The sequence below is a fragment of the Enoplosus armatus genome, chromosome 1 (assembly GCF_043641665.1).
Source record: "Enoplosus armatus isolate fEnoArm2 chromosome 1, fEnoArm2.hap1, whole genome shotgun sequence".
Taxonomy (NCBI): domain Eukaryota; kingdom Metazoa; phylum Chordata; class Actinopteri; order Centrarchiformes; family Enoplosidae; genus Enoplosus; species Enoplosus armatus.
Window position 1 is genome coordinate 1,539,920 of NC_092180.1, and position 20,069 is coordinate 1,559,988.

The 20,069-nt window shown below is 44.1% G+C and overlaps 1 protein-coding gene across 2 annotated transcripts; it reads left to right on the forward strand.

Annotated features, from left to right (window-relative positions):
- The first annotated feature begins 2,483 nt into the window (after positions 1-2,483).
- On the forward strand, positions 2,484-15,117 carry LOC139283188 (para-nitrobenzyl esterase). 2 transcript variants are annotated; one of them, XM_070903162.1, is made up of 10 exons: positions 2,484-2,546; positions 3,778-4,048; positions 5,747-6,167; positions 7,998-8,105; positions 8,816-9,012; positions 10,445-10,644; positions 10,729-10,787; positions 11,653-11,820; positions 13,658-13,885; positions 14,260-15,117. In XM_070903162.1, the coding sequence occupies exons 2-10, from the start codon at positions 3,785-3,787 to the stop codon at positions 14,403-14,405; spliced, it is 1,791 nt and encodes a 596-aa protein (XP_070759263.1). In that variant the 5' UTR covers positions 2,484-2,546; positions 3,778-3,784; the 3' UTR covers positions 14,406-15,117. The 2 variants fall into 2 exon arrangements, with proteins under 2 accessions (XP_070759263.1, XP_070759271.1); XM_070903170.1 differs by having other exon boundaries at positions 14,263-15,117.
- The last annotated feature ends 4,952 nt before the right edge of the window (positions 15,118-20,069 follow it).

A 20,069-nucleotide genomic window follows, 5' to 3' on the forward strand; every position in this document is an offset into this window, starting at 1 on the left:
ATCATCCTTCACTGGAGGAAAGGAGATGTTTAGAAGATGATTTATGGTATTTTTGCTTCATGTTGCCTGATTGTAGCCAAGTATAAGTTGAGCTGTGTTTGCTTCCTATGATTTCTCCTTCACGTCGCTCCTTAAATCCTTAAATTACCTTTCCAGCATGAGGGGAAACGGCTGGAAAAGGAAAAAGGTGGTCATTTTTTTTGGATGATTCCATAAATTCAGACCAAAAGAAACAAAACAAATGTGACTGTGCTGCAATTACGTGGAGCTCTGAAGTTCCTGCCAGCGAGGCAACCTGCAATCAGCCGTCACCACACACACACACACACACACACACACACTCACACTCACACACACAGAAATGGTTCGCAGCCATTCATAAGTCACAGTGTAATTCTGGCCCCCTGGCTGGCTGCTTTAGATGAATGTTTCTACCCAGAGAGTAAACACGATTGTGAAGACGTGTTAATATTATCCAGCTGGGTGAAACTGAAACCAATCATTCATTTTTTTGTCTCATCACAATGTGAAGGGAAATGTTGCTGCTGCTGCTGCTGAATAGATACGTTACGAGGAACTGGAGAAACTTTAACACTAAATGTCTATATAGTCATGATAGCGGCCCTGTGAGGTTGCTGTTTGAGGCTGAAATGCTCAACACCAGAAAACAAAATAGTTGATGCATTAAAAATGTTTAGATCCTCACAACTAGTGGGGTAAAAACATACAGTTTTTAGACTGTCCTCACCATAAAACAACCTGTGTTTACAGCTTCTGCAAGACAACTCTGCCTCCAAAGACCCAGCAACTGCAATATGAGCCTCCAGAAGGGGGCAGGAGGAGTCCTTGAGGAAGGCTTTCAAACCCCAGAGTGGGAGCCACCTACTGTTTCAGACAGAATTCCCATAAAAGGGAGAAGAGGTGGGACAAGGAGACAGCAACACCAAAACAAATAGCTCTTCCATCACCAGGTGACCCAGCCCCTGTTGGATTTGGTGGAAACCAAGGCAGGTGTGCCAGCAGGGGTGCTTTTTTTTCTAACAAAAAACTAACTTTTATTTCCAAACAGCACTTTCAAAATGCTGATTCAACCCTCTGAAATCAAATAGATAAACATCACAGTACACGAACAGACGTCCTCCCGCTGATGCATCTGTCTGATTACCACTTTATTACTTTGCAGCTGAATCATATACAACAGATATATGGCTTCTCTCTGTGGTCTTACTGGCTAAACTCACACTGAAGCAGTCGAAGCGAAGGAATATGTACAGACATCACTGCGTCTCCTCTCATTTGATTCAGGTCGATGAGTAAAATGCTGACGGGGCAGAAACTCGGCCCTCCAGGACTCTCAGTCAATCTGTGTGATCGAACAATTAGTGAAAACATTTAACTGTGACCACGCAGGCCGTCCTCAGCATCGATCGATCGATATTGATTCTTACTAATGTGGTTTCTGTAAAGCTGGTAGTGACAGAGCCACTTCGAAGGTCTCTTGGCTCATTATGGATGGTATTCATTGATTGTGGTAAACAACAGACTAAAGGTAGATAATTGAGCAATGAGCCAGGTGAGATTTTACTTCTCTGCGGTTAAATGAGACGTGAAACCACCTCAGGCTGTTCGAAAATAACCCACTCAAATGGACTGAGCAGAACTGTTGTTGTTGTTGCTGATAATGAAACTGTGAAAATACTTTCAGCTGAAGGAATTCATAGTTAACTAATCACTTTGTTGTTTTAATCAAACAAATCTGTCAGATTAGAAGCAGGTGCTATTAACTGCTATTAAATAAGAAGTCTGATATTGTTCGTCTGTCTTGTTGTCATGAAATTTAATGAAAAGACAAAACCGGCAGTGAATGAATCTACTAATAAGTGTTGTGTGTGTCTGACAGCCTGGTGTGTCTTCTTCCTCTGAGCCGTAACAACTATTAAAACTCATCAGTGAGCCACACTGTTGTTTCCTTCATCACCATGAACACACACACTGTTGTTTATCTTGACTCAGTCCCACACACACACACACACACCGTCCTGCTGCCACAAACACTCACTGGAGCACCAAATGTGGATTCATCCGCCGCTGAAAGTAGTCCCCAACAAATGCACTATTTCCTGCTGTTTGTTTGATAAAAACTATAGCGTGCCTTTCAAAGAAATGTAAGTAGAGAGTACTAGAGAGAGCCACAGACAGGAAGTCAGAAAGTATTGAGAGACAAATTAACACATTTTGGGTTTTGGTCTTTTCATGGGATTTGTTGACAATAACATTAAAATGTAATACTTCAAGTACATTTTGCTCATTATATTTATACACTTTTAGTGTATTTATATATGCCATAGTGTAGTATTTTTACAGTGTGGATTGTGGTATTAGTACCTTTACTCCACGCGTCTCGCTGTTTCGTGTACTGTCACTTTAATTGTTAAAAAAACAGAAGTGGTTGCGGACATGCGCGCTGCGCTCAGCCGAGAACTAAATGCGTCAAGTTTTGTTTGCCGGAGTTTACTCTTCCATGTGTTGCGTGTTTACAGGACATGGTAAGTTTTCATGAAACTCTTCATTAGTTCTGCTGAGTCGAGATGTCGGAAAGAAGACAGAAAGTTTCTGAGAAGAAAGCAAACAGCTGGAAAACTGCGGTTCAGGCAGAAAAGATGAAACATGACAACACGGAGAGAAAGACGTTCATCTCTGCTGTAAAAAACAACGTTTTATGAACGCAGTCTGGTTCATTTAGTCTGAGTCGATCGTTTTCAGTTAAAACGACAGACAGCTCTCACGAGACTGACGTTTATTAAATACTTAATAGTTAATAACAGAATATTTATACTGGAATATTCATTTTACTGAACGACTGTATGTTGTTGTGTTCTCCCATCACGTCCGCTTATTGTTCCTCTCGTTTTTTTCACGTTTCCTTTTTAATGTTTGTGTGCGCGTGCGTGAGGCCTGGACCCCCCCCCCCCCCCCCCCTTTTCAACTGTACAATGTCACGTGATGTTGTCACTACAACATCTAAAATAATATAATAGACTAACGTTATATGGTCGTGTCAACACACATTTAATGAAAATAAACAAGTATTGAAATGAAAAGCTGATGGAGTTTTGAGGGAAACACATTTAAACCTGATGTCACTGACGGGTGGAAGTCAGTAAATGTAGCACTACAGCGTAAAAATAAAAAGTTCTGCATTCAAAGTCTTCCTCAGATAATCAGCACTGACTTCGTATGTGAACCCTAATCTGCAAACATACTGTACATGTTGTGTAGGGGAGTAGAAATCAAATGAAAGGTTCCTTAAAGTTGTACTTAAATACAGTACTTGAGTAGATGTACTCAGTACTTTGTTCTTCTGCTCCACAGAGGCAAATAAAGCACTTTTTTAAAATCAGTCGTGCAGCCTGTGAGAGGACAGAAAACACTCTTCCTCCTTCGACTCGCTGCTGTCCTCCGAGCTCCGTGGCTCTCTGTTACAGCTCTGTCCCGTCTGAGTAAACCCTTAATGGCCGCATAGGAAACAGACAGGAAGCCACAGCTTCAACAGACAAAGTCAGCAGTGTTACATGTTCCTGAAAAACACACCAAAACAGGCTCCGGCCCTCTCCGATGGATTGACTAATACTTTTATGATGAGTCTTCATTAAAAAAAATCTTGTGTTTTATGTTAATTTATGTACTTATGTTTAGATTTTTTCATGCTTCCTGTGCTGCACCTGCACCTGGTCTCAGGTGAACTGGACTGAACCCTCTCTCTGTGTGCTGTCCCAGAGTGAAGATGAATGAGGATGCATTCGAGGTCCCGGAGAGGACCGAGTACCGCTACCTGGTGCAGGAGGAGGAAGAGGAGGAGGTGCAGTACGTCCGTCACAGACACTACATCAACCCCCTCCTTGTGCTCTCCAGACGCTGCATCTTCCTCATCTGCCTCAGCGTGCTCGCTCTGCTCTCTCTCGCCACCTACCTGGGGTACGTGGCCCAGACGCTGCCGCCGGGCCTCGCCCAGGTGTCAACAGACTGCGGAGAGTTCAGAGGAAGACACGTGAGTTTAGACTCTGAACGTGGTCCGGACATGGACTCAGCCATTGTTCAAAATATATATTTTTACTCCTAATCTGTCAACCGTTGAATGTGAGTGTCTTTGCAAGAGACCAACCATAAAATAGCTTTTACAAAATGTATGTCGACCCATCAAAACCAACAAAATGTCAAATTCTAAACTCTGTCAGCTGTTTCAAATCACTTCTGTCTCTTATCGATATCTCAAACTGATGCTCAACACGTCCCTCTTTTAACTGAAATTCATTTTATTGTCTTAAATTTCCATCTTTTTAAAATACAAATGTTGTAATCCTCTGAACGCTACACAAATGGCCTCAAATCTGCTTCCTTGTTTTGACCCTGCGGTGCTTTCACTTCCCTGACGAGATGTCATCACTGTGATTTGTGCATGTAAGTATGCAGAAACAAAGTGGACCTTTTCATGGAAATCACTTTTGGTAAATATTTACCTTCAGAGGCACTGAGCTGCTCAGTCATTATTACCTTAAAGCACATTCACGCGTCACTTTTACATTTAGTTCATCTTCATGATGTTTCCTTTAAAGGAAAGGTCAGTTTTTACGGCAGCGTGGATTTTATTTCCAGTCTGTAATGATAAACAGATTGTTTATCACAGAGAAGAGACGCCGTGCAGCAAACACATACGAGCCCTCAGACAGATTCTATCCGCTGCAGATGGTTTATCGAAAATACAATGAATGTTTGAAATGGTTCGTTTAATTTAATTATTCCGACGTTGACGCATCCGCATCTCTACAGTCGAACCATTTTAAATAAAATAAATACCTCATCTCTAAATACCTTGGGGTTTTGTGCTGTTGGCCTGACAAAATAAGACATTTGAAGACATCACTCTGGACTCTGATGAGCATTTTTTACTATTGTGTAGACGGATGAATCAATAACGACATTACGCGTTTGTTTCTGCTCTGCTCGACAGTGAGGCTGGTAACTCCAATTGTTTAGAAAAAGACCTTCATGGAAGACAATTTAACATTCAATAATGAAATGAATGAAGGCTGAATTCCATTTAGCAGCTTCAATTTCAGGGTCCTGCTATTGTTCATGTTGGATCACTGTCACACTGTCTTGTTTACTGGGACACAAAGCCATCAGTAATGTTATTAGTTACACCTGTGTGTGCAGTACCCAGTGAAGAGTATCACCAAAACATATTGTTTATATTAATGCATCAATAATTATCAACAATAATATAATAATATAATACACATCATTCATTATTCTGAAATGGGCCATTTGGCATAATCAGTGCTTTTACTTTGGTAATTTAAGTATATATTGATGCTTATACTTTTGTATTTTTACTTAGGTAAAATGTTGAATGCTTTTAATCAGGTATTTCTACGCTAAAATACTGAGTACTTCTTCCATCACTGCTGTTCACTGTAAACTGTGTGTTGAACTGTGTCCCGTCAAGTTAACATGAAGAAGACTATGAAGCAGCGATGACTGCTCCAAACACAAGCACAAAGACAAGAATGGGGGGGGGGGCCTGACAGAAAGAGTTCGGACCAAAACCATCTCCTGCTAAAATATCCAGATGTTCCAGTGGAAACTGGAAGCAATGAGCTTAGTGTGTGTGTGTTGTTTGGAATGATATCAAGCACAAAGCCTGTCTCACACTGGTTTATTTCACTTTTGAATGTGTCCTTTGCAGAAAGATGGAGCCTACTCCTTTAAGGGCATGCCCTACGCTGCCCCGCCCGTTGGCAACCTGCGTTGGGCCCCTCCGGCCGAACCGGTGTGCAGGAGCGGGGTAACCGACGCCGGACGCTTCCGCAGCGTGTGCCCTCAGGTGCGGCCGATGTCGAGCACGGGGAAGGTGATGGGCCAGGAGGACTGCCTCTTCGTCAACGTGTGGACGCCCGTGCTGCAGCCTGGCGCCAAGCTGCCCGTCATGGTCTGGATCCACGGAGGATTCCTGCACATGCTCAGTGGGGGAGAGCGGGGCTACTCGCCCACAGAGAAGCTCGCCGCAGACACAGGAACGGTGTACGTCAGCTTCAACTACAGACTCAACGCCTTCGGCTTCCTGGCACTGGAGATACTGAGAGAAGGTTCTCCAAAAAACACCTCAGGTCAGTCCATGACACACACTGGATCCTCTCAGGATCATGCAGGATCATTGTGAGTTACACTGGAGCCACATCATCTCAACAGTGCTGTGGGGTGGAGTTGAAGTCAGATGAGCAATATTGCCTGAGACACCTGTCAATCAAGCTGATGTGGCCCCTCTTGGAGCCGGAATACCTTCTTACTAAAACAATACTTTAACAAAACCCAGATGGATGTTCACAAAGGATGTGTGGCCCTTTTTCAGGCCCTAAACAGTCATTTAGTCCTCATGTACTGACGGACCTCTACCTGTCCACCTACACGCATCAAAACAGCACCAGGTCTTATTTAGTTGCATTGTAAGCAAATCACATCTGCGGCTGTGTTCATTATCATAGTACATACAAGTAGTGGAGCAACACAAGATTTTAGTCTTTGTAGATATCTACGGCCATGCTAGCAGCTCTGTGCGAGGCTGACAACATGCTGACGTTGTAGACATAATGTTTACCATGTTTAGTTTAGCGTGTTAGCATGCTAACATTTACTAATTTGCAAAACACAAAGCAAAGCTGAGTCTGATGGAACATTTTGACCTGATGGTGCTGGAGGAATAGTTCAAAGTTATTGGAGGTCATCCGGTGGGGACCGTGAACATCTGGACTAAACATGGTGTCAATCCATTCAGTAGATGAGTGAGATATTTTACTGGAAAGAGAAAACTGTGACCTGCTGGTGGTTCGGAGAGGAGAACTAAAACTTTTCAGACCACGTACTAATTGTAATGAGTACAAATTGTGCTTCTGGAATAGTGGCAGAATGATGTTCTCCAGAAACTCAGAATGAGCCACTGTGAAGAGTAATTGTCAGTTTGACCGTCAGCATACATATTACATCATTTCCTGTTTGTACAAAACAACAAAGCACATTGATTTCTTGCACACTACCTGCACTCTCTGTATACTGTTGATGTGAAGTGAACTGGGCCTCAGCTTGAGACTCATTTTCAGGGCTGTCTTTGTCATTGTTAGGTGTCACCAGAGGTCAAGTGTCGGCGTTTTTACTGGACATATTCACTGAAGTAAAGTGCATTAAAATGCACCAGAGTTTGAATAAACAGTTCTTTGCATGCTCACTTTAAAACACTAATTAGAATCAAGAAGTTCTTGTAGTTGTTGTTCAGCTCCAGAAAGCTTTTAATAGCTAATATTGGACCATCACAGCGCATTGCGTCGTGTTAAAGAGGTTATAATGGGTGGAGTGGCCACTTTCTTACAAGCTATTTAACACTTAGGAGACTCGTGAAATATTGATGGTGTTTACATTGTGCTCCCAGTCCGATTGGATGCTGAAAAGTCTATACCTTTCCATTAAGATGTGAATACTTAATGAATGCTAATGTGAGTTGGATAAATGGAGCTAATTTCTGAGGCTGTCTCTTCCATGTTAATGTTTGCATTTTCGCACACTGTCGGACACAAATTAGCGTGTTGTGAGTCAAGCTGGAACATTTCTGTTACGTAATCCAAATACGCCTGCTGTGACCTTGATGTGAAATGACCCGTTAAATGAGAGAGCCTGGCATGACATGATGGCGTGATGGCAGGGCGCATGAGTCCTTTTCATCTTCCAGGAGCCGCCTCTCCCGCACTCACATTTCTAATTTTGAATACTTCTAATTCCATGGCCCATTTCCTCGCTCCCTCAGCTTGAAAAGAGTTAAATTTAGTTCAGGCTGCCAGAGCGCTACAGCGAGCTGGTTTTGTTTCTGACTGAGAAAATGGGACGCCAGAAACAAGGCCACATCAAAGCAGGTTCCTGTTGCTAATCAATCCCCCCCCCCTACTCCATAGGGAACTATGGCTTCATGGACCAGATCGCAGCTCTGAAGTGGGTCCAGAGGAACATCCACGTGTTTGGAGGAGATCCTGGGAAAGTCACCATATTTGGACAGAGCTCAGGTATAAAAACAAAAGGTACATGACATGTGTCATTGGGTCCTGCTGTGAAAAATACAGTCTGTCAAAGCTGCCATGAAGGGTTTCACATTTTCGACAGCACCGGTAGTGACAGCGTCTGTGCCGTAGCAAAGATTTGGCTGTGATCAAAGGCTGAAGCTGCCTGAGCAACTGGAAGAGAAACTGGCAGAGCAAGTTTCCTTCACCTGCTGTGATTGTAGGCCGTCAAGTTAACACCTAGTTGTTAAGCTGCTGTCGCTACACCACTTTGTAGGAAGCTGGTAAGAACAGGGGACATGCAGAAAAACAAATATGATCATTGATGTCGATCTTTAAACAAAATGAAATATCAAGAAGGCAGCGTACTTCGTCGTTAGTCCGGCTCAGACCTTGTTTCATTTTCAGGCTAGCTGCTAGCAACTGTTAATTTGCAGAGAAGGCCTTGTAGTGGGTCAGATCCAGGTGGGATCGTGTTCCCACCGTAAACAACTGGACCGACACCACTTCCCCCAGATGATTCTGGTCAGAGTCCGATTCAATCAGACTAAACAATGCAGGTTTGAAATCGCACTGAAAGACGCTCACTGGATTATTTATTTATCAATACGACAAAACTAAAGAGTTAGAACCAGAACCAGACCACGAAGCGAAGCCAACAGTCTGACTCACCTTCATCCAGCGCTGACATGTTTCTATTCTGTGGTCGGCTGAAGGTGGGACTTCAGTGTGGACCCTGATGACGTCTCCGCTGGCGAAGGGTCTCTTCCAGGCGGCGGTGGACATGAGCGGCTCGTACGTCTACAACGCCACACTTGAACAGGCCGAGTCCGACAACCTGGTGTTCCTGAAGAAGACGGGCTGCAGAGACCTGAGCTGCCTCAGACGTCTCTCCATCAGACAGATCCTGCAGGTTGGAGACGTCTCGACTTCCTCTCAACTCTCTCTGTGCAAAGGGCTCATTTCTGACCAGTAATTAACAAAACTGTCATAACAGAAACATGCAGTAGTTACTCTCTTTAATATTGCCTTTAATATTTGAAGATTTCATAAAACGCCTGATTCATGGCTCATCTTTATGACATAATGGGACACTTTGATACACTTTTAAAATTGCTCTTACCTGTTGAGGGATGATAATGTCACATCCAGGTATTAAAGCGCCGGAATGTTTCTAATTTTACTGTGACGGTTAATGAAGAAATTCAGCACTAAACATAATGGAAAGATTGTAATTTAAAAAAAAATAGTTTTACTGTGAAACTCCAGAGGCTGAAATCTGCAGTCATAATTTAACAGAGGTATTCCACAGCTGCACTCAGACACCCCATTAAGATTTATTAAATCAAAGATCCTCTGCGGAGGAGCAAAACTAGAGTCATTTTAAAAAGAGCTTCCGTTCACCATAACCTCAGGATGAATTATGAATTATGTATTTTATGAAAAATGAAATAAATAAAAAGTAAAAAGGATGACGACTGAACTTTGATAAGTGCAGCAGTCATCATACTGTTATTACTGTTATCAGGTTTTTAAAATGTCACATTACATTTTTCCAGCTGCCACTCACAACGATTCAAACACTTAGGACAGCTTGTTTTATTCTTGCTTTCTCTTGATTTTATTCAAATGTTTTTCTGAAAGATTTCTAATGAGATACTGGACTCTTCTTTTTCTTTATTTGTTCCATAAAATGAGCCTGTAAACCTGAGTGAAGTTCATTTTTTAATGTGGTGTTTCTGATGGTTGATTCTTCATATGTCTCAGATTAAACCGTACTTTATTTTGACTCCATAGTTGTTTATAAAGATTTACGTCTTCAGTAGGAACCAATGGGCTAATAACATATAAGTTCACAGACACTGTGCTTCTAGCTTCGTAACATTTTCTTCATCCTGATGAACACGAGAAGTTAGCTGCAGCTACGCAGCCAACTGAAAGGGAAATAGGACAACCGAGGAGTTGAAAAATGAAGCTAGAGAAAGATAATACAACAGTGAAAGAAATTAAGTTTTAATTTATTTAGTCTGATTGGCGATACAGCCTGTAGGAAGTTTAAGGAAAAGTATAAACCTTAATATTTCTTTTTTTCACTCCATTTTGAATTTTTTAACTGACAGTATTATCTATTAATGTAACCTTTTACTGACCCCAGACCACATAAAAAAGAAATAACAAACTCATGAAATGGTTCCACCCACAAGTGTATGTGTGTGTGTATATATATATATATATATATATATACATACATAAAAAAGTAAGTCTGGACAAATTACTGCGTGTCTGGCATCAACATCAGCTAAACTGAATATCGGCTCTATTTTCTTCTCTTTTTTTCCTTCCAGGCCGTCCCGTGGCAGGAGTACCCCTCCTGGGCAGCAGATGAGTTGACAGACCTCCCCGTTAGAGGGCGCTTCATCGGCCCGGTTGCAGTGGTGGACGGATACGTCCTCGAAGCTCCACCCTTTGAGGTGTGGGAGAAGAAAGGAGACCACAGCGACGTTCCTTTCCTCATCGGGACGACCGAGCAGGAGGCTGATTTCAGGTGAGCGCTCACCTGCTTCAGCTTCCTCACTGTCGGCTGTCAGCCTGATCGAACTGCACTCAGCCCTCTGTGTTTCCTCTGCAGCCCCCCGGCTCAAAACATCTCCACGTGGACCTGGGGGGACTACCAGTGGTTTGTAACAGGTAACAGCTGCTTTAATGACATTAATGACAGTATTGATGATTGTAAGATCGAGCCTGAATGAATTATATTCAAATAATATTGATTTACACTTAAATATGTGGATGATGGCGGTTGCGCGGGCAGTTAAAGTACAAGATAAACTGTAAAGGTTTTTCCACACTGTTGGACTTACCAGCATCTGATCTAACAACACAGGTGAGGGAGGTGTGGGTGGAAGTCAACAGCCAACTCCAAAACTCCTTCCGGCTCCTAATGTTTCTACACTTGTCATAGTTGTAGTAAAAGCTTTGAGAGATCCAAACGAATCTCAGGGATTTGATTTAAATCCCTCTTTTTACTAAACCCAAACATTCAAATACGTCACATGACGGAAGATAAAGACGCTGTGTGTTTCGCTGTCGTGTCTCAACTATTTTGTTGAGCCCATCAACAGTCAGGTCCCTCAAACATACATTAGTCAAAAAGCCTTAGGGCAAATAGACATCACAAAAACACATTTAGACCGCTGGATATCAAGTTTTTAGGACATGAAAACTTCACATGTAACTAAGTAGGTTAAATATGTGCTCTAAGCTGGACTGGCTTTACACACAGTGCAAGATTATATTATACTATACAGTAAGTATGATAATTAGTTTTACTGTACATCACTGCACTCAAAGCAGGAGTAAGGTTGGTTTTGGTGTTCGTGTTAGCATGCTATGCTAACTAATATGCACAGAAAGTTTAATGCACATTGTGTGTTGCCTGTTCCTCCTTTCGGAGGGACGGCGTGTTGTTCATGCGATGGCCTCCACGCCGTGCTCCTCCTAAACACGCTGTATGTGACATATCTGTCGTCCGTCACCTCTCTGCTCCGCACAGATAAACTTCAGACCTTCAACGAGAGTCTCCCCAAAGAGGCGTTGAACCTGTATCCAAGCTCCGCCCCCTGCCCCACCACAGACCGCTGTCCGGAGAGGGCCTACACCACCATGGTGTCCGACATCAGGGTCACGTGTCCCAACAACGACCTGGCCTGGAGGGCTGCAGGTAAACTCACTGAGTCTTGAACCGTTCAGCTTTAAATCTGCTGGTTAACATTCTGCGCTGTGCGGCTCCCACAGTCCTGCTGAGTTTCTGTCCTGCCAGGATGTTAATTGAGTTCACCTTTCTTCTCAGGTTTATAACAGATCAGTGATTGGTGATGATTAAAGGACTACAATGAAAACCAGCATGGTTCTGGGTCCTGTGGATCGGGACGGGGATAAATGAGCCAAAATGAGCCCCTATTTCCTAATTTATGATCAAGCTACGAGTCAAATAAGTTGTTTCAAATAATAGATGCCCCACTGTGTTTTTGACAAGAGTAAGGGCTGCACAGCAACTTTAAAGGTGCCCCGTGGAGATTTCCTGTAAACAAACAGAAGTTATGTTTGCAGTCAGAGTTCCTCACCAAAACACAAAGCCAATGTTTTAAATCCTGCTTTGTTTACAACCATGTTTACTAGCTTGCAGTCTTCTTCTTCTTCTTCTTCTTCTTCTGCCTTTGTTGGTGCATCGCAGCATATCTTAGCGTGTTACTGCTTCATGTAGATTGTGTGTGTGTGTGTGTGTGTACAAGATAAACAAAACAGGGACTCACTCATAGAAAAACAGCTGCGTAGCCCTACTAGAGGTCAAAAACTCCACAGGGAACCTTTAATTAACAATATTTCAAATAATATTTAGACAATAGACAGTATTTTGTCTGGTTTTGTCTGGAACTGACCTTATAATGTCCTGTTAAAGCTGGGTTAAGTGATTGTTGACCACTAGGGGGCAGAAAGACTACAAAACAAACGCAGCCCTGTTCCATCGGTGCACATGGCTAATGTCAAAGTAAGAAGCCGCCTGTTAACACTGATGAATGTCCGATATTCTCCCTCTTTCAGCTCTGCGTTGGTCTGTATATCTGGATCTTAATGCTCCACTACGTTCAGCAGCTAGTCTCTAACGGTGCCTGTCTGCTGTTAGCAGGTGGCTGTACAGTGGCTTCATCCAACAGCTGGAAACTCTGAGACTGAACCAGACACTAGCAGCTGAAAGAGGCTTTCACACTACAGTGACAGCTGCTGAGAAATGCAGCTTAATGTTTTTAAGTGTTTCATTTTCTTGATAATTATCAGCAGTTTGAGGCATTGAGGCACAAGTCAGCGCACTGTGTTCAAAATACTGCTCGTGTTTTGAATAGTTCTTTTTTTCCTCAGCTGTCCGTACAGAGTATAATTACACGTTGCACAGTAAGTACAGTGGTACTGATACATTAGTACATCAGAGTGTTAGTATACATTACAAGTGGTTTTATTCTGAATAATGTTGAAGTGATGCAGCTCCTGAATGAGTTTGCAGTGCAGCAGAATCGTTTCTGTGCCTGGGGGCTTGTTAAGCTCGCTCAGCGGTGAAGCTCTGAGTAAACTGACATTTAGCTGTTGTGAGAGGAAACTGCAGGGCATGCTGGGTGATTTTTCTGCATGGTTCATTGAGTTTTTCATGTTACACAGCCAGTGTTTTCTGACGCAGGATGACGGCCGATCTGGACTGAAGATGACTAAGAGATTTTTAAGGCTCATATCAATATTATTTTCAGCAAGAATTCCAACTATACTGTATTTTTTTCTGAAGAATGTAATAGGCTCAAGTATTGTGTTCTTCATCTTCACCTCACCTGGTCCTTCATCACCGTGAACACACACACATTATATTCTATTGATGAAATAAGACAGATTTGGTGTGAAACTCTGAACTGGTCCCACAGATATGAACCTGTTTCCAGCAGTATACCGTGTTTGTTTTAGTGTTCTTTGTCTGACTGTAAGTTAAACGGGTTGAAACGTCTCCCCGTCTGCAGCCGCCCTCCACAGTCCCGTGTATCGTTACGTGGTGACGCACACGCCGTCAGGACCGGTCAACGCGTCCGGCGGTCTGCTGCCGTTCCCCAGCCGCTTCTCCTTCCACTTCCTGGACGTGGTGGCCTTCTTCGGAGGGTTGGAGTTCGTCCTGGGGAAACCTCTCTCTGATGGAGATAAGAGCTTCCAGGACCTCGTCACACGCCACCTCGTCCACTTCGCCAAAACAGGTGAAAGCGCTTCCTGCCACTCGGCACGGGTTAACTTCCATTTGTCCTGTGGACTGAACGTTACAGGGACCTCCTGTCGCTGTGTTAGTGTTTGATAACTTCAACTAGTGGGTGATGTGTGGTGGGTTTTCCACTGTGCTCTATATTCAGAAACTGTTTGTGCAAATTACATTTCCTATGAATTACACGTTTTATATTGAATTATATTGATACACACAGTATTACCCAGGGAGGTCATGGGTCATTTTAAAATAATAAACTGGGTAACTCAAGTACTCCCTAAGCAACACATCACCCACACAACAAAAACATTTACATTTAACTGTGTTGAAAATAAAAATAACTTGTGACTGATGACCCTCGTCCTCCTCTAGCAGGTAAGATGGAGGACGAGTGGCCAGAATACCCAGCAGCCACCGCTCTCCTGTCCAACGGCCTGTCGGTGGTCCAGAACTACTCGGCTGTCCGGTGTCAGCTGTGGAAGGAGAACGGCCTGTACGCCTACGCCTGGACGAACTGACCGCCGACAGCAGCTGAAGGCAGCGCTCAGTTATTCGTCACCGCTCTGTCACACGAGGTGATCTCATGCAGCCGGACGTCAAACCCTGCAGCAGCCCTGTGACGTTGTTTGAGTTCTCCGCAGCTTGATTTCATTGTATTGAAGTATTAATAACGGCCATATCTGTGTTTGAAATGTCTCCAGAACTTCATGGACTTAAAGGGTCAGTTCACCAAAAATACAGAACACATATGTCCTCACTTAACCTCCAGTGGATCCATCCATGCTGATCGTTTTGGTATTACTTGTCCAGGTGAAGTGTCCAGAAACACTGTCCTACTCTGGATCGTCCACAGACGTCACTGTGGACAGTTTCCAACTACTTTCTACTGAAGAACAGAATCTAAACTATCTGTTAAGCCACAAACCAAAGAGTGTGAGTGAGAAAGTAACTTTTGATGTAAAGTTGGGGAGTCAGTTAGGAGTGAAGGAGCCTGAAGGAGACCAAAGTGACTGATCAAGGATTCTGAAGCAGACGAGGACCACCAGATGTCTCCAAACAGCTACTGAAGAAATAAACCAATTCACTTTTGTTTACTGACCTTAGTACCTTTTGGAGACTTTACTCAACCTGAATACTGAATAATGAGGTTAATGATGGACTTTTGGTCCTCAGGAGACGTCGTCTCATGTCCACTGAAAGCATTTGACAGCACAGACATTTAAGATCTTTTTTTTTTACCAACATTTTCAGTTTTTAGTTGAGTTTGAAGGATCGTTCTTCACCTTTGAAACAGCAGTTTTTCTTTTTAAAAAAACCACATCATGAGGTCCACCTGCTTGTTGTTTCCTGACTCTTCAGCCACATCTCAGTTGTCATGGAGATGGAGATGCTGGCAGTGATCACGTGACTGAAGGTCCACACTTGGGTCACGTGATAACAACTAAAGCGTCTCCATGAAGGCCTTGAGATGTGGCTGAAGCCTGGAGGATTTATGCGCAGCGTCTTAATCTTTCTGTTGTATCTGTGTTTCCTGAATAGTTCCTATCAGCAGCAGGAGAACGGAAGCTTTCCTTCTGCAGCTTCACAGACTGTCGAGAAGTCGCATCATCAAGTATTAACTTCTGTCAGTAACTATAAGCATTTCTACACGTTGATGAGTAAAAGCTGCTCCGTCAGTTACTGACCCGGTGAATGAACGTGTGATGTGATGCGGCCTCGAGTACTTAAAGGGAATTTGACTCTCGTGTGAATGTGAGACGACTGGGATTCAGTTTCTTGCCAAGTAAAGTTGAGTTGGATCTTTGTATTCAGGGAAAAGGTTGAAGTGAGAAGGGATGTGAGACGCGTAAGCTTGATTTTATTGAAGTAACCTTGTTTTATCCTGTGAATGTTTGTTTCGTGACCTTGTGACGTCCTGCTGTTTGCACTGATTCATGACCTGAACGCTTGGCCACTAAGTCTTTGCACTTTCCTGTGAACGCATTTTATCACATGTGTGCTTCAGTCACAGGTGTGTTTGTTTCCTCTTTGTTCCTGATGTTTATGAAGCTGTTCTGTGATCAGATCAGTGAACAGAGTCTGAATTCACACATTTACTTTGTCTTAACCAGCTCACACTCAGTTTTGCCGTGTGGGTGTTTTTAACCGCTCTGCCACTCTTCACAGCGCGCCTGGCTGTGTTATTGTTGCCGTGACATTAGATCACTTTATATGCTCAATAAATTGATGCCACTTGAATGATTTGTATTTCCTGTGTACTTTGTTGGTGAACATCAGTTGTGTAGTTTTCTGTTGGTCACTCTGGGTCCTGTTCCGGGTTGGTTACACATCATGAATGAGTTCATTTCACTTCAGCAGATCTCATCAGCGTCTCTCTCCGGCCTTCACTGTGTGACGAGCTGAACACGCGACGGCAGGTTAGCAGGTGTGACGCTGTGGAGACCTTGATGACGATTCAATCAGTGATCAGGTGATCAGAAGACAAGTCGTTAATCAGAACAAAGGTAAAGAGGAGTTAACTGATTCACTGAGGTACCAGCAGCTGTGTGGAGCATCACCGCCTCCCTCCCTGCAGGAGTGAGTCTGTCCAGCAGATGGCGGCACAAGAAAGCCCTGATCCTGTGTGTGTGTGTGTGTGTGTGTGTGTGTGTGTGTGTGTGTGTGTGTGTCGGGAGGCAGCTGCTCCTCCTGGAGGTCCTGTGTCTTTAAGGCCGGATCGTACAGCTCACACACGGCTGACTGGTGCCACGCTGCGGCGCCTGCTCAGTGCGCCGCTGCCGCTCGGATCCTGGACCAGGAGCTCCTCAGTCCGTACGTCTGCTGCACCGTGAGTGTGTGTGTGCGCGCTGTCTGATGGTAACCTATGGATTGACGGAGGGAGGCTATTGTTGTCAGCCCGGTGGTTTGTTCTGCTGGAGCAGCACTTTGACCGGAGAATGCCCAGAGGAGCCGGGGCTGTGTTCCTGCTCGGATAGCGCAGAAAGACACCCGAGAAACACGGTAATTACACTCTCACACAGTCACATCTGAATGCGTATTTTCCTGCTTTTGTTTATTATTCTCATTAGAATAAAAGGGTCTCGCGTGAGGCTGTAGCACCGTCTGAAATCACGGCTCCGCGGCTCTCCCGACCGGCGGCGGTGCGTTTGTTTACCATCAGAAAAGGACACTTTGAGCCGTCACTGAGCTCCGGGTCTCAGTCCGGTGTGTGTTTACCGTCAGCCACCGCCGCCGGGCTGCGTGTCCCTGCTGGGGACCGTGAAGGCGGCAGCAGCTCTCAGGCCTGCTGGGGGGCTCCGAGCTGCAGCTGCAGCTGCTGCAACACACTGAAGTTGGTGAACACCAGTTCTGACAACTGAAATGTCTTTACAGCAGAAAGACACACTGCTGCTGCTGATGCTGGGGGTTTGTGTGTGTGGGGGGGTCTTTTATAATGTCCTAGTTATAAGAATCAGTAGAAAGCTTCAGTCGATGATTAATATACATATAGATTTCAGGTATTATTTATTAGAACATTTAAATGATCACACCAGAGCCCGAGTCTTGTTCTGTCCAACACTTCACAACCCAAAGATATTCACTTTGCTATTATAGAAGATTATGAAAACCAATAAATATTCCAGTCCTGTCTTTTGGATTTTGGTGTGTGGGGGGGGGCTTTGGTGCCCTGAAGTCTTTGTGACTCCACTTTTAATTCACTCCAGTCAGTCAGACACGTCTCCTCCGCCTCTGGATGCAGTAAATGAGCCTGCAGACAGTCAAGTTTCTCATCAGAGTCCAAGCCAAGTGGGTTTGATTATAATCCAGAACTCATCTGAAGATGAAAATATCATCTTTTTGAGTCTGAGTTGCTGCTGGAGAGGTGAGGAAGGTTTCCTCCTGACATGACGTTAAATACACACTGAATAGTCCTCCATATGTATCTTATACTTTGCATGATTTTTAATCATCTCAGATGGTTTAACTTCTGGTGTGTCACCAACACTTCACCGCTGGGGTCCCTGTTTTTCCAACCTCAGTAGCTTGAATTCACAGAGGTTACATCCCACATCCCACCTCTGTCCAGAAACCCCCACAGCAAACGTCTGACTCAAGTCCTGGTCCCAAGTCTCCGCTCTGTCATGTAGTTTGTTTAATGAAGTTAAAGCTCCAGTGCAGGTTTGGGGACATTCAGTTTCTTCAGAAAACAGCCAGCATTTAAAGGAAACTCTATCAGTCAGTCAGGTACAGTTAAGAGCTGCCGTCCAGTCTCTCTGCTCGCTCCCAGTTTGGGCCTCCGCCCTTCTTACTGGGACTCCTGCCAGAGCTCCTCTGTGATTTAGTGTGCTGACCACATGCAGCCGCTGCCATATGCTTCAGATGACAGCTCATGTTTAAAGCCTCTGTAAGCTTTAACCTTTCTACATGAACTGCAGCTGATCTGAAACAATGTTCGATTTGACTTCATACTTTTTTAAACAGTTTTCCACAAATTTATGATGCATTAAATCTTAGCTGACAGAACGGAAATCCAGTGAGTATGAAGTATCTCAAGTATTTGTGTGAAAAATGTCAAGATCCAAATGTCTGAGGTCACTTAGACCAAGATGGGACAGAAAAAAAACCCGAAATTCTTTCAGGGTCAGCAGCTCCAAGAGGGAGAGGGACGCTCTGGGATAAATGACGGCTTTAAATGGAGGATAATGACTGAAGAGGTTTATCAGGAACCTGCATCAACACTGGCTGAAATGATTCCTCACTTAACGACAAAAAGGAAATGATTGAAATGATCGCTTATGACGATGAAGAGCTAGTGATCGTCCTCGCTCTGCTCTGACTGTGTCTCTGGCCGTCTACCAGACAGGACCTCCATCCTCCACCTTACTGAATTATTCAACCCGGTTAACCCACATTCAGACTCGCAGTCTGGCACGCCGTCTCGACTAAAGGCCCCGTTACACCGTCTGAGGTCCCACATGCAAGTTGATAATCGTGAGAGAAACTTGGTGAAATCTTTGGTTTCGAGGTCAACTCACTTTGCAGATTTAGCGTCTCCAGTAGAGTTGCCCTCTCGCCTCGGCTTCACACTCACCTCCTGTTTGAAGCGCCAGCTGTTTATTGTTCTGCTACATTTTCAAAAGAGGAGAACGGCACAAACCGGTGACATCTCTCTGCTTTCTTGCATTACCATCACCAGTCTTCATCACACGCCGTGGCACGCTACAGAACTGATCGTCCTGTGTGACACGAGTCGAGACTGAGAACTTGTGAGATGGTTGTGATCGTCTGTCGGCACTTTAAGTTTAGAGCTGGCTGCATCTGAATCAGAGCCACGGCTCCAAAGCCAGATGCTTTTTGTGGAGTTGACGAGCATCAAACCGACAAAGGAGCCATCTATGTCTTTATTAGACCACGCTGCTGTACTTTCATACTTTTGGATAACCGACCGTGCAAATTAGAAATGAGCCCGTCACTTGTCTTTAAAGCTCAGAGCTCTTTGTTCCTCTTTGTTCCTGTTTTGGGAATAACAGACTTTCATTGCTTAATCCCGCTTTGGAGATATTCCTAATCCAGATGGTTTGCGTGTCCTGTTGCGTGTCCAGATTACCGCTGCGAGTCCTGCCATTGGTGTAGATCTGTACAGAGAACGTAGATGAAGCAGGATTAATCCCCTCGCAGCTTTGTTTGGGGATGATTTAGCAGCAACCCTCCGGCTCCGGCTGGGATTGTGTGCATTGTTATAACCGACACACAGGTGGCCCAGATCGGTGTTCTGATGTCACACCTCACCGTGCCATATCACGCCATGCTGTACTGCGTGTACGACCAGTGTTTTATGCCCCCTCTGTCGGTGGTCATCACTAAGTGAAGCGCAGTCAGACGAGTCATTAGTCTCCACGTACCTCGCAGCACAAAGCCTGGTTTCCTGTCACAGCACATGAACAGCTCTCTCATGTTACTGATGGACAAACCTGCAGCATGCTGCCCACTCATCATCTAGCCAATCAGAGCTTCTGTGAGTGGAACTAAAGCTTTGACTTTACCAACTTTAACATGTCATTAATTACAGTCAGTTAGTTAATTGTGGTATTCAATCACTGATCACAGTGATGGACTGTTTCTAGTCAGCCACTGACTGCTCATATTAAACAGCACGTAACCATCGAAACATTACAAACAAACGTATTCATGGTCTCACTCTT

What these genes read in the sequence shown, in the direction of transcription:
- LOC139283188 (XM_070903162.1), top strand. Translation starts at nt 3,785, where the DNA reads ATGAATGAGGATGCATTCGAGGTCCCGGAGAGGACCGAGTACCGCTAC. An exon ending in GAGAGTTCAGAGGAAGACAC is followed by an intron (nt 4,049 to 5,746) that starts GTGAGTTTAGAC and finishes TGTCCTTTGCAG; the next exon opens with AAAGATGGAGCCTACTCCTT. An exon ending in CCTGGCCTGGAGGGCTGCAG is followed by an intron (nt 11,821 to 13,657) that starts GTAAACTCACTG and finishes CCCCGTCTGCAG; the next exon opens with CCGCCCTCCACAGTCCCGTG.